At 59.7% G+C, this 17,206-nt stretch overlaps 2 protein-coding genes across 13 annotated transcripts; one reads left to right on the top strand and one right to left on the bottom strand.

The window, feature by feature from the left end:
* Positions 1 to 538: 538 nt before the first annotated feature.
* ENTR1 (endosome associated trafficking regulator 1) lies at positions 539 to 6,818 on the bottom strand. 12 transcript variants are annotated; one of them, XM_086324293.1, is made up of 10 exons: positions 6,594 to 6,818; positions 6,343 to 6,492; positions 5,580 to 5,648; positions 4,808 to 4,920; positions 4,202 to 4,609; positions 3,591 to 3,664; positions 3,064 to 3,175; positions 2,755 to 2,817; positions 2,241 to 2,380; positions 539 to 1,537 (listed from the first exon to the last, which is right to left on the bottom strand). In XM_086324293.1, the coding sequence occupies exons 1-10, from the start codon at positions 6,661 to 6,663 to the stop codon at positions 1,438 to 1,440; spliced, it is 1,299 nt and encodes a 432-aa protein (XP_086180419.1). In that variant the 5' UTR covers positions 6,664 to 6,818; the 3' UTR covers positions 539 to 1,437. The 12 variants fall into 12 exon arrangements, with proteins under 12 accessions (XP_086180419.1, XP_086180420.1, XP_086180426.1 ...); XM_086324294.1 differs by having other exon boundaries at positions 3,091 to 3,175; XM_086324300.1 differs by having other exon boundaries at positions 6,343 to 6,454.
* Positions 6,819 to 6,908: 90 nt separating this feature from the next.
* PMPCA (peptidase, mitochondrial processing subunit alpha) lies at positions 6,909 to 17,004 on the top strand. The gene is made up of 13 exons (XM_086324292.1): positions 6,909 to 6,987; positions 8,308 to 8,510; positions 8,937 to 9,016; positions 9,256 to 9,338; positions 10,894 to 10,988; positions 11,768 to 11,868; positions 12,373 to 12,636; positions 12,932 to 13,024; positions 13,225 to 13,343; positions 13,434 to 13,524; positions 13,604 to 13,666; positions 14,995 to 15,139; positions 16,098 to 17,004. The coding sequence occupies exons 1-13, from the start codon at positions 6,917 to 6,919 to the stop codon at positions 16,265 to 16,267; spliced, it is 1,578 nt and encodes a 525-aa protein (XP_086180418.1). The 5' UTR covers positions 6,909 to 6,916; the 3' UTR covers positions 16,268 to 17,004.
* The last annotated feature ends 202 nt before the right edge of the window (positions 17,005 to 17,206 follow it).

Below are 17,206 nucleotides of genomic sequence, written 5' to 3'. Positions count from 1 at the left end.
ATGGTGATCTAGTGCCCTCTGCAGGGCTGTGCATAGAGCCACCCACGCCGTCACATGTACCCATGCAAGAGACCCTCACTCTTAACACTCTCCGGCTAGACTTCCAGGTTTCAAGTCTGCTCTGAAAACTGATCTGGGAGCCCACTTTTCACCAACAGGCAGGAGCAAGAGGTGGTGGGTGGGGGTAAGATGTAGGTCAGAGGGGGCCAGAGGGGGCCCTGTATCTTAGGGCCAGAAGACCGTAGACTTCTGAGCTAAGATCAGAGGGCCTAGCAATGTGAACATCTTGAAAATCCGATGAAGTGATGGCAAACGCGCCAACGCTGGACTCGTGGGTCCCACTCGAGACACATAAGCCCGCCCTGCCCACAGCTCTCCACAGTCCGCGGTCGCTGTGGCCAGGCCCCGCGGCAGTTGTGGGCAAACCCTAACCCCACAAGCTGCATTATCAGCACAAACCACCTGTTAGAACAAGGCTGACAGTGTGATTCTCAAACATAAAGAGCAGGCTCAACAGGGAAAAAAGGGACACTGCATGTGACTTTTAGAGTTTATTAAATAAGAAAACTGTCGATTTGAACAGGAGGAGAAAAGGACGTTTATTTAAAAAAAATAATACCCACAGGAAAAGAGCGCAAAAGGCATCTAGTGTGTGTTACAGCTCCTCCGATAGGAGGGGCTGGAAGGCACCCTGGGGGCCCTCAAGCTGACCTGGGGAGTCTGCGCACGCTTCCCGTCCCTGAACCCTGCACGTCGCTGCGCAAGCTGCCGCTGGAAACGCCTATCAAGCCCTCCAGCTACAGCACTCCCAGGCGAAGGCCCGTGAAGAGATGCTCTTAGCCCGTGTCCGGCTGTGGAATGCCTGTGCTGACCTTGGTCCCTGGGGGACAACAGTGGCCGCCGTGCAGGGCGCCTGTGCTCAGACCACCAAGCAAGAGCCCTCCCCTGCCAGAAGCTGAGGGAGCAGACCGCAAGCCAGGGCACGCTGAGCGAGGGCAGTAAGGCACACGTCCCTGTCCAAGGCGAGGGTGTACTTTTCGGCTCGCGTAGTGTGTCTCTACTGACAAAAGCAAAGACGGCCAACAGAACTCATCTTACAGCTAGAGCGCTGCAATGACGATGGAAACACTACAGAACCGCTGCTTTCGTTTACTAACTTAAAAAAAAAATCACTGGCTTTTATAGAATTGCCTTCAAATAGATGATCAGCGTCTACGAGGCGGTGTGGAGCTCAGCTAGAAAGGCTACGCAGAAGCGCAGGTGCGGCCCCGTGTGTGGCTAATAACACTGCCACACGTCACGAAGTTAGTGTCTTGGGATAAAGCTTTACTGTGGGTGAAGTCTGCACACTCAGAGACGCCTCGGCAGCTTGGAATCCGTCGGGAAGTGGTTTCAGGATGTAAACAGAGCTGTGAGCTGGAAGCACCTCCGTGGCTCTCACGACTCCTCCCCTTGGTCTTTAATCTCAGAAATTCTGTCTATAGATTTAAGGATTTCAGCAACGAGATTCAACGTTTCAGCTCCAGAAACCAGCTGCCTGAAATGAAAGCCCAGAGGTGACGGATGGCTTCTATTAATACAATCGCTCCGGGGCAGTAACAGAAGCACAGGGACTTCCCTGGTGGCCCAGGGGTTAGGGTTTCACGCTTTCACTGCAGGGAGCACAGGTTTGAGCTCTGGCTGGAGAACTAAGAACCCAAAAGCTGCGTGGTGCATCCTGACCCCACCCCCGCCCCACAAAAAATACTCCCCATAAACCCCCAAACAAACACACACAACAAAAACCCCAGAGCGTTAAAGCAAAGAAGGTCTCGAGCAAAAGCCGCAGTTTGTTCAACGTCAGATTTACTCTCCAGACACACTACGTGTTCAGCTTAAAAGTGACGGGCCTCACTGTCTGTGGCTGTGGCTGGACACCACTGCCCGCTGCGCTCAAGGGAGACAGAGGACGCCGGCCCAGGACGCCTCCCGGGAGCCCTGTTCAAGTTCATGTGTTTTTATGAGAGAGACAGTACTGTCATCCTGTTTCACCCAAAATCTTGGTAGACGTCTTGCAGGCGATTAAGACCTGCCTGATGCTAACCCTCAAGCCTCCCAGGTGAGAATGGTTATCAGTTATCCCCATGTGGACCGGGAGGGGCTGCCGGCCCAGGCTGCCTCCCATGACCCTGGGGTGAACAGGGTCACGAGCCCCGCCCCCCAGCCTGCAGCTTCGACAGCGGCCAGGGCCCCGCACTCACTTGATGGAGGCGTGAGCATTGTTCATGACCACACGGAGGTTCTGCAGGGCCACGTCCGTGTTCTGCTTCACCACCGTCAGGCTGGCGCCCTGGCCTGACCGCAGGGCTTCGTTCTCACGCTTGAAGTCAGAGACCTGGGCCTGTGGGAGAGGAGACGTTACGACTTTCCCGGCTGAGCAGGAAGCGGCCAAGAGGCCGTCCGACCGAAACCAAGCCCCGCGCCCGAGGCAGTGCGACCAGAGGGCACCGTGTGCCCCCACGACAAGGCGCCCTGCCCTGACTGGGGGGCTCCTGAAGGACATGACCTCTTGCCGTGCTGGTACCTCGCCCGCCATCTGGGGTGCTCGGACCCACCCCCAGCCCCGTGTGGGGCTCAACCAGGAGGCCCTGAGAAGGCAGCTCATACGTCCTGATTCGGGTGCTTTGTCTTGTTGGGAGGGAACTAGAGGGGAGGGTGGAGGAGGAAAGGTTCTTTCACTCACACGCGAACTGGTGAGGCCCTCTTGCTAGTTACCTGGAGCAAGCTGACCTCCTGTCTCAGTTTCAGGACGTGATTTTCTGCCTTCACTGCACGTTTCTGATTCCCCGACCAAAAAAAAAAAAAGCCATCACTGACACGGCAGCTTGGACACAGCACATCCCCTTGTTCCCGTCCCTCCCCGTCACCTGGCGGGCCCGCCCAACGGCTGGGCAGCCCATAGGAGGGACCCCTGCTCATGGCCCCGGCCTGGGCCCCCCAGGTAGCGGCACCCGACGCTTCACGACGTCTGGCCAGGCAGGCCCGCCCACCTCTCCACTGCAAACAAGGGCCCTGGCTGCTCACAGTCATGAGCTCCAGATTCTGCTCCACCTGCTGCACCGCCGACTCCAGGTCGTGATAGTCACTCTCCTCCTTGATCATTTTCGCTTCTAACTTCCGCTCAAGCGTCCTCACCCTTGTTAAGGAAAAGGCCTGGGTTATCAATAACTCCTGGGACTAATTCTGAGCGTAATAGACTATCAGAAGTTTTAACTGGATTGATCAGATAAAAACCACAGGAGCCCAGGGTTAAAAAACGCAGCTGGAGGAGCACAGCCTTGGAGCTAGACACAGGTCAGCTCACGGTCGGGGTGCCCAGGGCGGTGGGGGAGGCTATCTGACAGCCCCCTGCGCCACCATCAAGAGTGGCTGGTTTTGCTCTGTTTTCAACTAAACTTTAACACAGAACATGAGAAACGTATCTGACACCGAGGATTTAGTGCAATAAAACCCGGGCTCAGTCCAACTCCCATACTTCATTATCGCTTTCACAGTGGTTTCTGAGGGTCGGGACATGGTTGAATTGCGAGCCTATCCAAAAGCTTACATACATTTCTGTTTGAGTTTCAGAGAAGCTCTGAATCTCAGTCAGCTTTCTTCTTAGCTTAGAATTCTCATCTTTCAGCTGCAGAAAAAGAAAATCCTTATTAGAAACTCAGTGTCTCACTCAAAAGGAGTCTTCATTTTCACAATTTGGCTCTGGAACTTCTTAATAAACAAAAACATTCCAGAGTATCACTCTATAGTCCACATAGAGAAAGAGAGAACCGAAGTGTCTGCTTTTTAGAACCTGTCACAGACTCCACTTTTACTCAGAATAACTCTAAGCGACTGTAATCTTTTCACCAGGCAAGCTGTCCTCAACCGCTGCCTGGAGTGGACCATTTTCTGAGGGGCAGCGCTCTGAGGGTCTCCCCCTGCCCCCGTTCACGCTGGAGACTGGCCCCCTGGCAGTCCTCTGCCAGTCCTCCTTGGGTCTTTCCGGGCGCCGACACGGTCAGCACGGGGATGCTGCTGCAGCTGTGACACCACAGCCTTTCATGCTTGGAGCCCAAACCCCAGGCCAGGGAGGACGCTGGGGGCTCCGGCATCCTCCAAGAATGCTGCTCAGGCACGAGCAGTGACCAGGGAGGGGCGCCGACGCAACCCCCACCTCACTTACTGCTTCGTAACTTATCTGCAGTGTCCGAAGGTGCCTGTCCCCCAGACTCTCTCCGTGGGCTGTGAAGTCAGCGCTGGGGCTCCCCGTCGGGGAGATGCGAGAGTCGGAGTCGCTCAGCGTCCATGGGGGCAGAGACTCGGGCCCCACCAGCTCCGACGGGTTGGAGAAAAAGGAGACGTACGTGCTGCAGGGCGACGTGCTGGCGGCCACCCTGGAGGAGTGCGTCTGCTCCATGGCGGACGGCAGGTAGGCCCCGTTCCACCCGTCCTCCTCGTCCTCATCCTCGTCCAGGAGGTCGCCAGCCCCCGTTGGGTCTTCAAAAAATGGCTGCTGATATTCCAGGCCATAGCCCACAGTCTGGGAAGCTGGGGAGGTGCGGTCGAGTCCCAGAGAGTGCCTCGTGGCTTCCTAGAGAAGGCGGGGAAGTGATGCTTAGACTGGGGCCGTTGCAGGCCGTCCCTCCCAGACGTCTGCTGCTGGCACAGAGAGAGAGGAGCCTGGTGGGCCTGAACTCCTCACTGCCCCGCTTCGTCCTGTGTCCCGCGCGCCTCAGGAGAGACGTCCGGAGGGCTTCCAGGGTCGCTGCGAACGCGGCCTCAGGCATACCTGTGAGTAAACTCTGCTGTCGGTGTCCTCTTTCGACAGGCTCAGGTTCTTGGTCTTCAAAAACTCTTTAAAGGAGAACGGGTTTGCCGCTTCCAGATCTCCAAGTTTATCATCTGAAAGACACCAAGTGTCACACAGGAGAAAGCCTCTCGAAGGCCCTCAGAGGGAGCTCCTATTCCCTGCCCTCGCCTGAACGCGACCCCACCTACACTGGGAATGCTCATGTCCTTTCCATCACCGGGAGATGACCAGCTGCCTGACAGGACGGGCGACTGGGGCGTCCGAGAGCCTGGTTCCTGCCCCGCCCCGCGCCCCCTGCGCCTTGTTGCCGTCGGGCTCCACATGGGGAGCGCGGAGGCGCCTGTGGCCCGCCTCCCAGCCAGAGGCTTCAGGAACAGCCTCTTCCCGCCTCACCTCAGCTTTCCCTTCTCTCTCCACTCCCTGGGGACCCAGGCAGCCACACCGCAGCCCTTTCAGCCCACCGATGACGCCCAGCCCAGTTGCCAGTCCTGTGTGAAGTTGGCTCCTGTGACTTCAGCTCCACCCCCGTCTCTTCAGACCCCTCAGGCGTGACTTCCCTCCTGCCCTGCGCCCTCCTTCCCTCCACCTGACGGTGAAGATCAGATCTGTGGGGCTCTACTCCCACTGGCTCTTCCGGGCTCCAGGTATACTAGTTATACGCTGTGAGATCTACAGCCCCACCCCTGGGCATGTGCCTGGCACGTGGAGACACGGATGGAGAGAAAAACAAAGGATTACCGAACTACTCTACCTCCAAAGTGTGTGTTCTGAGCTCCTGGTGGACCTTGCTTAGCACACTTCCCCTTTCCATAGCCAAAATCTGCAGAGAGACACCATCACCCCACTGTGACCACACGAGTGCTCTGTGACCCCAGCTTTCTCTGACACGGGGTCTCTAGTGCAGCGGTTTCTCACAGCCTGGAGGACGTTTAAAGCTCACGCCCATGGGCTCCTGCCTCTGGACATGGGCTGCTGCCATGGGCCTTGGCATCTGTGATTCTGAAATACCTCCCAATAGGTTTGACGCCCAGTGGGGCAGATCTTGTGGTACCTCCTGAACGCCCACAAGGGTGGTCAATGGCTCTCAGACCCCGACAGAACCACCTAAACGCCCCCGAATACCCTGAAGGCCAAGCAGTGTTAGCCGCCTGGGGAGAATTAGGAGGAACTAAAGCTGGCCTCCGCCTAGCTGCAGGGGACCAAGGAATGGGAAGCCTGGTCTGCTGAAGGCTCCCTTATCCTTCCCACCTCGAAGAAATACAGGGTTTTCTGTGCTCACCCTGGGCCTACCTCTAAGCCAACATTTACTGCGGTCTACCGGAACTGTCTGGCGGGGCGGGGGCGGGGGCGGGGGGTTCTCCACTATCAGACTGTGAGCTCCAGGCGGCGGGACTCCCAGTGCCCGGCACACGGTGGGGCTAGTGGTCATCGCGAGGGGTGAGCTGCGCTACCGCGCGGTACCACAAGCAGCGCCGGCCCCGGGGAGGGCGGGGTCCCTGAAGCTCTTCTCTCACCTGTGTCTCCCACGGAAGCTAGCACCGGACTGGGCACATAGCACATAAACGTCGGCCGAATGCCGAAGAAGTGGGACTCCAGGTCCCTGGCTGGGGGGCGCTCACAGTCTAGCTGGGGGAGACAAGACCGGCGCTCATAGAACGCGGGAGCTGTAATAACAACAAGAGCGACTTCACCCGCGCGCCCGCCTCACCTGGACCTCAGCGCGGCCGCCGGGCCGCGGCCGCCCGCCCGTCCCCCGCCCGCTCACCGTCCGGAATGACGAGGCTCCGGGCCCGGGACAGCGGGGTGACGCCCGGGCGGCGCGCGTAGCCCGCCATCGCCGCGGGCTGCGCGGCGCCAGCCCTCTTCAGCCCGGCAGCGGCGGCTCCATGGCCCCGGCTCCGTCCCGGCCGCGGCCCGAGTCGCCCGCCTCCGTCGCCCGCCGCTCGGCCGCCGCTCCGAGCCTCTGGCCGCTGCTTCCGCTCCGCGCACCGGAATCGCGAGGCCGAGCGCCGCGAGCGGGCGCCGGGGGGGCGGGGCGCCGGGGGCGGAACCAGAAGTGACGACAGAAGCGGTGGGCGGGGACACAAGATGGCGGCCATGGTGCTGGCGGCGACGCGGCTGCTGCGGGGCTCGGGCTCGTGGGGCCGCTCGCGACCGAGGTGAGCCGAGGGCAGGCCGGGGGTCGGCCGGGGGCCGGGGCAGCCCGAGCTCCCCTGGGTGCCCCGCCTCCGGCTTCCCCATGCCGTGGCGCGGCGGCCGGTGAGCGGGCTGGGGGTGCGGGCCCCCGGCCCCGTCCCCGAGGCGACGGTGGGGCTTCCTCGTCTGGCGCCCCGGGCTCCGGCCCCGAGCTTCATCCGTCTCTCCTCCCCCTCCCGCTTCTCCCGGGCGGTCGGGGGCTTGTCCGAGGTCACGTGTCATCTCCGCCTCGGGCCCCTTCCGGCCGCGTGTCCCCTTGTGAGGCCGAGTCCGCGGGGCCTCGGCTCCTTGGGGCCCGCGGAGCCGGGGTTCCGTGGCGGCCAGAGCCGTCCCCTTGGCCGCGGCGCTGTGCGCCTTCTCCTCTGGACCTCTGGCCTTTTCCCACACTAGCACTTTCGTTCAGGCGACAGGTGGGGTTTTGCCTTCTCGCTGTGTACAGCATTTGCGTGGGAGCCGGGTGCTATGATGACAGAAACCAGGCAGTGGGTTCAGACAATCGCGCACCTAGAGTATCAGCTTTGAAGCCGCAGTTCCGCGGTAGGAAACAGGAGACAACTTCAGGAAGAATGAAGAGCAGCCTCCAAGGAGGTGTTAAGCCAAGAGAGGTGGGAAATGAGAGAAGGGTTAGCCCTGTGAGCAGTGCTGGTGAAGAAGGCAGGGCAGGCCCAGCTGCGGGCGTGATGAGCCAGTGTGTTGAGAGTGTGAACAGCGGGCCAGTGGGCGCACCTGGTGCGGCGGGGCTCGACGGGTTAGGAGATGAGTTTGGAGAGTGAGTCGGGGGTCAGAGCATACAAAGCCTTTGGGACCTGGTGAAGAGGTGTGGCTTCCATTTAGACTCCAGGGGGGCTTTTGAAGGGCAGAGCTTGGTCAGGTGCTCTGTGAGCAGAAACTGACTTGACCTACACAGCCCCCACCCGTAAAGGGCTGTTCCTACTGTTTCATAGACACAGCACCAGCTTGCCTCAAGGGCCTGGGCTCAGGCAGAATTTGTTCCGTCAGTGACGCCCTTGGTCACGCCTCTGCCCTGTCTCTGGGATGGTGTAGAAATCTCTGCATGAGGAGATGCAGGCTGCACCTTGGTGGCCACCACAGTTTACGCTGTTCTCTCTCTCTCTCTCTCTGTTTTTTCCGGTCGTTCCAGGTGTCTTGCAGGATGTCAGTTCCCCAACCAGAGATTGAGTCTGGGCCCCGGCTGTGAAAGTGCCGAGTCCTGACCACTGGGCTGCCAGGGAAGGCCGCAGCGTCTCATTTTCCTCATGCCTGCACCACCTTCTCTGTTGCAGGTTTGGAGACCCCGCATACAGACGGTTCAGCAGTGGTGGTGCCTACCCCAACATCCCCCTCTCTTCCCCCTTGCCGGGAGTACCCAAGCCTGTTTTTGCTACAGTTGACGGACAAGAAAAGTTTGAAACCAAAGTTACCACACTGGACAATGGACTCCGTGTGGCATCCCAGAATAAGTTTGGACAGTTCTGTACAGTCGGGAGTGAGTACTGTTGGTGGTGTTGGGGGTGGTCCTGTTTGTTGCAAAATGCACACACCTCAGTCGACTGTGAGTTGTAATTAGGGCATAGTTAATAAACTGTGTCCTGAGTGAAAAAGCACATTATAGAATCTGAAGGTTTAGCAGCTGCAGAATGAACAGTAGCTGTCTCGGTGGTGGGTTTGTTTTCCCTCTTTCTACCTTTCTGTTACTCTAAAAATTTTCTACGGCGAGCATAAAGTGAAGAATCCTGTAAATACTGACGTGTGTGTACCCGTGAAGTGCTCAGAATTGAGACAGTGGACATGCTCATCACTCTCACGTGTTTAAATTTGGCTGTTTAGTTGTATTCACTCTTTTAAAAGGTTTGTCTTAAGTGTTTCCTGTTGAACATTTGGTTTAATCTGTCAATTTTCTTTTTATTACCAGTTCTTATTAACTCTGGATCAAGATACGAAGCGAAATATCTTAGTGGAATTGCTCACTTTTTGGAAAAATTGGCATTTTCGGTCAGTGTCCAGTTGGTCATTTTGAGTCTATGCTTGGAAAGAACCTATCCAGTTTCCTGTTTTAGAATGGCAATTTCCATAAGTGCTTAAGTTGCTGAGTTGATGTTAATTAAAGGCATTTGAGTTAAAAAAAAAAGTTGATTTAATGTGTTTTTAAAGCAAAAGTAAAATATTTTCTTAAAGATTGTATTTTGGAGGTTGTTTTGGACTGCTTATTTAGATTCTCTTATTTTTCGTAGTCTACTGAGAGATTTGACAGCAAAGATGAAATTCTGCTTACCTTGGAGAAGCACGGGGGTATCTGTGATTGCCAGACCTCGAGGTATGCCGGCTTCACACACAGATCCCTCTTGCATCGCGTGGAGCTGCTGCTCTCATCCTTGCTCACAGTCCCCTGAACACCCCCCTCGAAGAGGCTGTGGGGCTGAGTGGTGAGAAGCGAGCCCTGGTCCAGGCAGAGAGCTGGTGGCGAATTGGAAGAGTGGGCAGACTTGCAGGGCCACGGGGCCTCCAGAAGGCCGTTTCCCTGGTCATTGGAGATAGGCCGCCGGCTGGGCACAGGGGGTCTCTACGGTGCTCACAGATCAGGCAGAGGGCGGCCCCACAGGTGATGGGCGTAAGAGCCAGGGACCCAAGGTGTGCTGGGAGTGTGGAGGATGGGCCTCTAACTCGTTCTGGAGTCAGGAACGTGACTTGACGTTGGCCTGGTTCTTGAGGGAGTTTGCCAGGTGGAACGATGGGAGACAGAGGCTCAGACCTGGAGAGTAGCAGTTGCAGAGGCTCAGCCTGAAGAGGCAGGGGTCTGTTTGGGAGGGGGGTTCACAGACAGCCAGGGGTGTGGTGGACAAAGACAGGTAGCGTTTATCTAGGGTAGGGCATGTTCAGGAAGCTTTGTTCAGGGCAATATGAGATGAGCAAAGATCACACTTTGGGGGTGGGGTGCGTCATGTGTCGTGTGGAATCTTATTATTAGTTCCCTGACCAGGGATCGAACTTGTGCCCCCTGCAGTGGAGGTGCAGGATCCTAACGCAGGAGCTGCCAGGGAAGTCCCGGGTCCTACTTGATTAAGTGGTTGTTTACTGCCATCTGAATGCTACATAGTGAAATGACAAGGATTAGAGTTAGCATGGTCTCTGTGTTCATGGGTTCAAAAAGAAGTCTGTTGAGAAGCTGGTGGTTCCCAGCTGCCTCTGAGTGAAGTCAGAGTCTCTGCCTTCGATGTCATTTAGAGCCTCTTCCTCCATGTCCCCAGGTCCCTTTCTGGTCAGGCGGGCCTGAGTCCTGCTCCTACGCAGCCCACCCACTCTCAGCTCCCCATCTGGTTCTCTCTCCCTGCCCTGCTCAAGATGGCCCCTTCTCTGCAGAGGCCCTGGGGGCCGTCTCTCCTCCAGGGCTCGCGCCTCTCCTGTGGCTGCTGTGCTCTCTGGCCTCCTGCCAGATCGCCCTTCCGCCCGCACTCGTGGCTCTAGTTTTCAGAGCCACGAGGCTTTGCAAGGGGACGCCTGTGCTTCCCCTTCCGAGGTGACTTGGTGCACCCGTCCCGTCGCAGTGCTGCTGTCTGAGGCCAGGTGTGCACCCCCGGACCGGCCACGCACCAGACACACAGCACGGGGGCAGGGACAGCTGTGGAGGGGCCTGTGCTGGCAAGGACCGCTCAGAGCCCCGTGCGTTTGCTGGACAGTGTCTTCCACTCCGGCGCTTAGCCTGTGCGGGTGTGGATCCTGCCTGCCGAGGGTTCATACTGTGCGACAGGAAAGGGGAGCAGCACCAGGTTTGGGTTGAGCCTGGATGCAGAGTGGCGTTACCCCCCACCCCACCCCGCGTATGCCTGTCGTGCCCTCAGTGCCCCCAGGATTGGTTTTGTTGGTTTTTTCAGAGACACCACCATGTATGCTGTGTCTGCTGATTCTAAGGGCCTGGACACAGTGGTAGGCTTGCTGGCAGACGTGGTCCTGCACCCCAGGCTGACAGGTGTGCGCTCCGGCTGCTTGAGGGGTCCCTGGGGGTGGGGTGCCTGGAGCTGTGTCGGCGTCCTGCCCTGGGGAGGGGCATGGTGTCCTTGGAGCCTTGGGCTGCCCGGCCAGGGACGGCTAGTACAGGGACACTGGAAAGCACACTCACAGGAAATGTGCTTGGTGCTGGGTGCATGACACGCCTCGCTCTGCTCTGCGACATCTGCAGTGGAAAGGTCCTTTCATTTCAGAAAGGCCTCTCGGGTGGTGTTTATATACTGACGGGTGTGCTACCAGGAGTCTCCATGTCCCTGTCTCCCCCCGCCTTCCCCAGCCTTACAAACGGCAGGATTTGCACTCCCCGCCAGGAGCAGTGCCAGACTGGGCTGGCTGCGGTGTTTCCCAGCAGCCTGGCCTTGGGGCAGTGGGGGAGCGGGGTCCCAGGCTACAGGACCACGTTCATGGTTCTCTGGCGCTTGTCCCGGTGACCTGAGGAAACGCCCCCGATGTTGGTTTGTGCGTGTGTCTGGGTGGACGGCTGGGGACCGGCGTGCCTCTTGCAGGAGGCTGCGCCTCAGAGCAGGTCCGTTTGGCTGCCTCGTGCCGGAGCCGGAACATGCCCAGTCCTCCAGTCTGCCTGCAGGGTGTGCCCCGTCCCCCCGACTCGCACGTACGTCCCCCAGGACTGTCCCGGGGAAGGCAGAGGAGACTGCCAGCGCCCACGGGTCAGCGACATGGCCTGTTCAGGGACCTGGGCTCCAGGTGGCTCCTCCTGAGCCTCGGTTTGGTTCTTTGCAGACGAGGAAATTGAGATGGCGCGCATGGCTGTGCAGTTTGAGCTGGAGGACCTCAACATGCGGCCCGACCCGGAGCCGCTCCTCACCGAGATGGTTCACGAGGTGAGGCGGGCACGGTGCCCCGGGGCCACCTCTGGAGACGCCTGGGATTTCTCAGGTGTCAGCAGTGCCCGCTGTAAACTCACCAGCCCTCAGAGCAGTGAGAGCTCTGGGACGTGCCCTTTGTGTTTCGTACGAGCTCTCATTCCGGAGCGACGGGCTTTACTATTTTTGTAAACGCACAAAGCTGCTCCGCCAAGCAGTAGCTGAACCAAGCCGCTGGCGGCTTCCCGTCTGCTGGGGGTCGTCGCGGGCCAGCTCTCGGGGGGCTGAACCAAGCCGCTGGCGGCTTCCCGTCTGCTGGGGGTCGTCGCGGGCCAGCTCTCGGGGGGCTGAACCGAGCCCCTGGCGGCTTCCCGTCTGCTGGGGGTCGTCGCGGGCCAGCTCTCGGGGGGCTGAACCAAGCCGCTGGCGGCTTCCCATCTGCTGGGGGTCGTCGCGGGCCAGCTCTCGGGGGCCTGGCCGCCTTCTCTGTGTCACGTGTGTTCCCCTCACTTCCGTGCCCAGGCGGCGTACAGGGAAAACACGGTGGGGCTCCACCGTTTCTGCCCCGCGGAGAACGTCGGAAAGATGGACCGGGACGTGCTGCACGCTTACCTGAGGAACTACTACACCCCTGACCGCATGGTGCTGGCCGGGGTAGGGGTGGAGCACGCACAGCTGGTCGAGTGCGCCCGGAAGTACCTCCTGGGGACCTGTCCCGCCTGGGGCACGGGGGCGGCCGTGCACGTGGACAGATCGGTGGCTCAGTACACTGGGGGCATCGTCAAGGTAACACCGTGACCTCGGGCTGCGCGTGCTTTCTTGGACTTCTTTTTAGGTGGTATCTTACGTTTATCCTGTGGGTGTTTGAGTTGATGATGTTGTTGTAGCTTCACCTTAACCCAAATCCTCCTTAGAGCTGAGTTGGGCCAGAGCCAGAGGCTCGAGTGGCTCTCGCCTCTCCAGGGCCTCCTGATGTTACTGCACGACTTCTGTAGGCCTGGTCACAGACCCCTTGGCCTGAGGAGCGCCGAGGCCCAGTGGCCCGTATCTGAGCACGCACACCCGTTCTGCTTGGTTGCAGCTGGAGAGAGACATGTCCAACGTCAGCCTGGGCCCCACCCCATTCCCTGAGCTCACACACATCATGATCGGCCTGGAGAGCTGCTCCTTCCTGGTGCGTCCCACTGCCCTGCTGAGTGCTGCCCCAGCCTCCCACCGGAGGGGGATGTCACCCCCCGCACCATGAGCCCCACCCGCCTTGTCCCCACAGGAGGGGGACTTCATTCCTCCCACCCGCCGTGTCCTCACAGGAGGGGCCTTCACCTCTCCCCACTGACCCCCCCCGCCCCTCCCTCCACCCCGGTGTCCCCACAGGAGGGGGACTTCATCCCTTTTGCAGTGCTGAACATGATGATGGGCGGGGGCGGCTCCTTCTCGGCCGGTGGGCCCGGCAAGGGCATGTTCACCAGGCTCTACCTCAACGTGCTCAACAGGTGGGTCGGGCGTGCCGTGTCCAGGTGTGTTGGGGCCCTGGCCCAGCTGAGCCCGCTTTGGGCTGTGACACCTTTCCTGTGCCCTCGCAGGCACCACTGGATGTACAATGCGACCTCCTACCACCACAGCTACGAGGACACGGGCCTGCTGTGCATTCACGCCAGCGCCGACCCCAGACAGGTGAGGCTGGGCTGCTTTCCCCCGGGGCCGGGGGCCACGGGGCTCAGCTGGCACACTCGTGCTTCCCGCTCTCCTGCAGGTGCGAGAAATGGTGGAAATCGTCACGAGGGAGTTTGTTTTAATGGCTGGGACTGTGGACGTGGTGAGTACATCTGTGGTGCTGGCTGGTGGAGACTGCGGCATGGGGCGGCCAGCAGCGGCCTGTGTTCCGTGCCCACCCCAGCAGCGTCTCAGCCAGGGCAGCACAGCCCGCAGGCGGGGGCCCGTCCTTGCTGATGTCCCTGCTGAGGAGCCCCCAGCCCAGCCTCCTGGGCCCGCCCCACGGCACCTCAGCCGCCTGCGGAGGAACTGGAGAAGCACCCCACAGAATGAGCTGGCCACCCGGGGCGTTTGTCTCACCTTTTCTGGCTCTTGTTTGTTTTTAAGTCCTGTTTCCTTGTTTGTTTTTTATGCCATACACGTTTAGAAGTCTTTTTTCCTGGACCAGAGCTGGCACAAACGAGCACATTCTGTGTACACGGTCCATGCGGACTGTGCTCATACACTTCCACAGGCACCCAGCAGCAGAGAGCCCGGCGCATGAGCCGTCTCCTCTGGGTTAGAGCTGCTTTCTGCGTGTCTTGTCTGCAGGATATGCAGTTACCACATATTTCTTTCCTGATAAGAAGCATGGTATTAAGAATAAAAACACGTGTGGAAGTTTGCACTTGACATCGTTAGCATCCTACCAGAAAAACAGTGCAGTGTTTTTCTCTCAGGCAACGCCAGTTTGAGACAAAAAGTATTTGCCTGAAGTTGCAAAAGTGAATGAGGCCTGTGTTAGGTCAGGACTTAGCGTACTTCAGTGGTGCGGAGTCAGTGCTGATGCTTCTCCAGGCCTACGCGCCCCTAGCAGGCGGCCTGTGCCTCTCCTCAGCCCCGCCTCTCCCCTCGAGCTCCGGGTTGGGCCTCAGGGACATGGCCACTGGGCTCTCAGTCTAAGCTTCCGGCTTGGTCGCAGGGGCCCCAGGTGCAGAGCTGGTAGGGTGAGCACCGCTGCCCGGGCCTTGCTCCTGGGCTGGGGGGAAGCCCTGGAGCTGACAGAGCCGGCAGCCAATTTGTTTTCCTGTGATTGCCGTGTGCGGTCCCCTTTGGGGTCCTGCAGTTCGGGGGTTTGTGGTTTTCCTGCTTGTGTCACACAGCAGACTGTTTATACACAAGCGCTCCAGGGAGGCAGGACTTAGGCCTGTTTGGGATGTGGCCAAGGCCCTGTTAGTGCATTCCCCCCAACCCAGAAAGCCCGAGGATAAAGCATGGCGGGACTTGGCTGGTGACTTCGGCGAAAGCCTGGGCCCAGGGGGCTTCCTCCCTTATTCAGCCCAGGGTAAGCGAAGACCCTTTCTCAGGACATGTCTTTCAGCCTCTGCCGCCTGGGCCACGTGCCAGTGGCCGGGTGCTGGGGCGTGAGGACTGAGCCACATGCCCCTGCAGGTGGAGCTGGAGCGGGCCAAGACGCAGCTCACGTCCATGCTCATGATGAACCTGGAGGCCCGGCCCGTCATCTTTGAGGACGTGGGGAGGCAGGTGCTGGCCACACGTTCCAGAAAGCTGCCCCACGAGCTGTGTGCACTCATCCGTGAGTAGGGTTCCTGGGTGGAGGCCCTGCGGGCTCGGGCCCTGCCTTGCCCTTCGCCCAGCGTGCTTCCCAGCCCTGCCAGTGCCAGCTCAGCGCCTTACTCGTACTGCCCCAGCTTTTTGCCCCCTCACACACGGGCCTCACAGCCCCTCCAGGTTTAACACAGATTCAGCGGGGACCTGGGTGGAGTGCGTGACCAGAGCCCACTGCACGTGGAGGGGCACCAGCCCCCACAGTGGCTCTGTGCCAGGCGTTGGTGGTCTCCCTGCTTGAACGTCCAGGCGTGCCCTAAGCTTCATCTGCCTGTGGCTCTCGGCCTCTGTAGATTGCTCGGGTCTGCAACCCCGGAAGGGTTCGCCTGCCGCTTTGTTGGAGGCACCTCGCTAGGTGAAGTGTCTCCTGGGTGTGGAGGCCCGCTGGGAACTGCGCTCACCCCACCCGTGTGTGAACTCTTGTCTTCCCTCGGAGAAGCTGCTTGGTGCTTGAGAACCACAGTTCCGACCTCCCCAAGGCCTCATCTTCTGTAGGAAATTAGTTCCTGGGGTGTCAGTCCCTCCTCTGACGCTGGGCTGCGTGTACGGCCCCTCAGCCCCCTGGTTCCAACCCCATCCACTGTCCATGCAGCCCTGAGGAGGTAGTTTTTACTCTCCTGTGGAGTTCTGTAGGTGAATCAAACGAGGCCTGTTTTTTCCCTTGGTTATTACTAACTTTCTGGGAATGAGCACATCCTTGTGTGTCTGAAACTGACCCTTGCCCGCCCACTAAGACCTCGCCCTGACCCACTGCGGCCCACTCTTGGCTGCACTCGGACGCTCTGCAGTCCCTAGCACCGCTCCCGGCAGGTGGGGGGCACTGGCGGGGGGACCCACCAGTCTGTTCAGGGCTACTGCCACAGTGTGGGGAGGGCTGGGCTGCGGCAGTGTGCGGGGTGGCCCTGACACCTCTGCTCCTGTGCCAGGCGACGTGAAGCCGGAGGACATCAAGAGGGTCGCCTCCAAGATGCTCCGTGGGAAGCCCGCTGTGGCTGCGCTGGGAGACCTGAGTGAGCTGCCTGCGTACGAGCATGTGCAGGCAGCGCTGGCCAGCAGGGACGGGCGCCTGCCCCGGGTGTACCGGCTCTTCCGGTAGAGGCGCCACAGCGGCGCGCCCCCCGTGCGTCTCGGGGGTGACGGCAGGGCAGACGTTCATGGCCTGTGACTTCCCTGAACATGAGTGGACAGCTCAGCAGAGCACGCTTCCTTCCGAAGACAGGCAACCAGCAGAATAAAGGTTGCTCTCCAGCCCTGTGGCCGGAAACCAGGGACTCACAGGGAGGGGGAGCCACCGGTGCGGGTCAGGCCAGGCTCACCTTCCTGCTCGCCCAGGAATCTGGGCAAGTGGGGCCACCACAGGGTCCCTGAAACGAGTGGTGTTGGAGTGGGTGAGGCCTGACCTCTCCTTGGAGGCCAGCGGGCCCCTCCAGCCTGCCCACTTCTGGAGGCTGTGGCCATCCACACCAGCATCTGGGGTCCCAGAGTGACCCTTCATCGCGCTTGACTGATGGGGGGAAGCTTCTCCCTCTCCTGATCTCCGAGGTGTGCAGGCGGGGCGGCTGGGCCTTCTGAGACTTGACTGGGGGACGTGCTGGGCGGCAGGAGGACTGAGGCTGTGTGGAGCCCTGCGGGACCTGGGCACTGCACTGGCTGCCTCGCCCTCCGGATGCTGCTGTGGTTTAGAGGGGGGCTTCCTTCCTGGCCGTCAGCGGGGTGCACAGCTTTGTAGCAAAGAGTCGACTCCAGGCCATTTGTTTTGAAAGCCCAGGGGCAGCCCTGCTGGGTGCAGGAGTGATTTCAGGCCGTCAAATAAATGTTTCAGCTTCGGCGTCATCCGTCACGTCCACTCGCCTTGCCACAGCCTGTCGCCACATCTCTGTCCCTCTGCTGCCGCACAAGAGCCCTGGCCTGGCTGGGAGGTGCCAGTCCCTGCCCTCACTCGCCCCTCTGCTGCTATCCGCTGAGTGGGGGCCCAGTGGTTGGGACCTTCTGTGGTCATTGCGATGGGACAGAGGGAGGCGTGCTGGGAGCTGGT

The sequence above is a fragment of the Bos grunniens genome, chromosome 11, assembly GCF_055505025.1.
Source record: "Bos grunniens cultivar Pamir isolate PY7600 chromosome 11, Bosgru_T2T1.0, whole genome shotgun sequence".
In the NCBI taxonomy this organism is placed as follows: domain Eukaryota; kingdom Metazoa; phylum Chordata; class Mammalia; order Artiodactyla; family Bovidae; genus Bos; species Bos grunniens.
This window is presented reverse-complemented; position numbering and strand designations above follow the sequence as displayed.

Coding starts and splice junctions, on each gene's coding strand:
- ENTR1 (XM_086324293.1), bottom strand. CDS start 6,663: ATGGCGGGCTACGCGCGCCGCCCGGGCGTCACCCCGCTGTCCCGGGCC. Junction 3,665..4,201: donor TGCAGATAAGTTACGAAGCA/GTAAGTGAGGTG, acceptor CTTTTTCTGCAG/CTGAAAGATGAGAATTCTAA. Junction 2,818..3,063: donor AGAATCTGGAGCTCATGACT/GTGAGCAGCCAG, acceptor TCGGGGAATCAG/AAACGTGCAGTGAAGGCAGA.
- PMPCA (XM_086324292.1), top strand. CDS start 6,917: ATGGCGGCCATGGTGCTGGCGGCGACGCGGCTGCTGCGGGGCTCGGGC. Junction 12,637..12,931: donor ACACTGGGGGCATCGTCAAG/GTAACACCGTGA, acceptor GCTTGGTTGCAG/CTGGAGAGAGACATGTCCAA. Junction 13,025..13,224: donor TGGAGAGCTGCTCCTTCCTG/GTGCGTCCCACT, acceptor GTGTCCCCACAG/GAGGGGGACTTCATCCCTTT.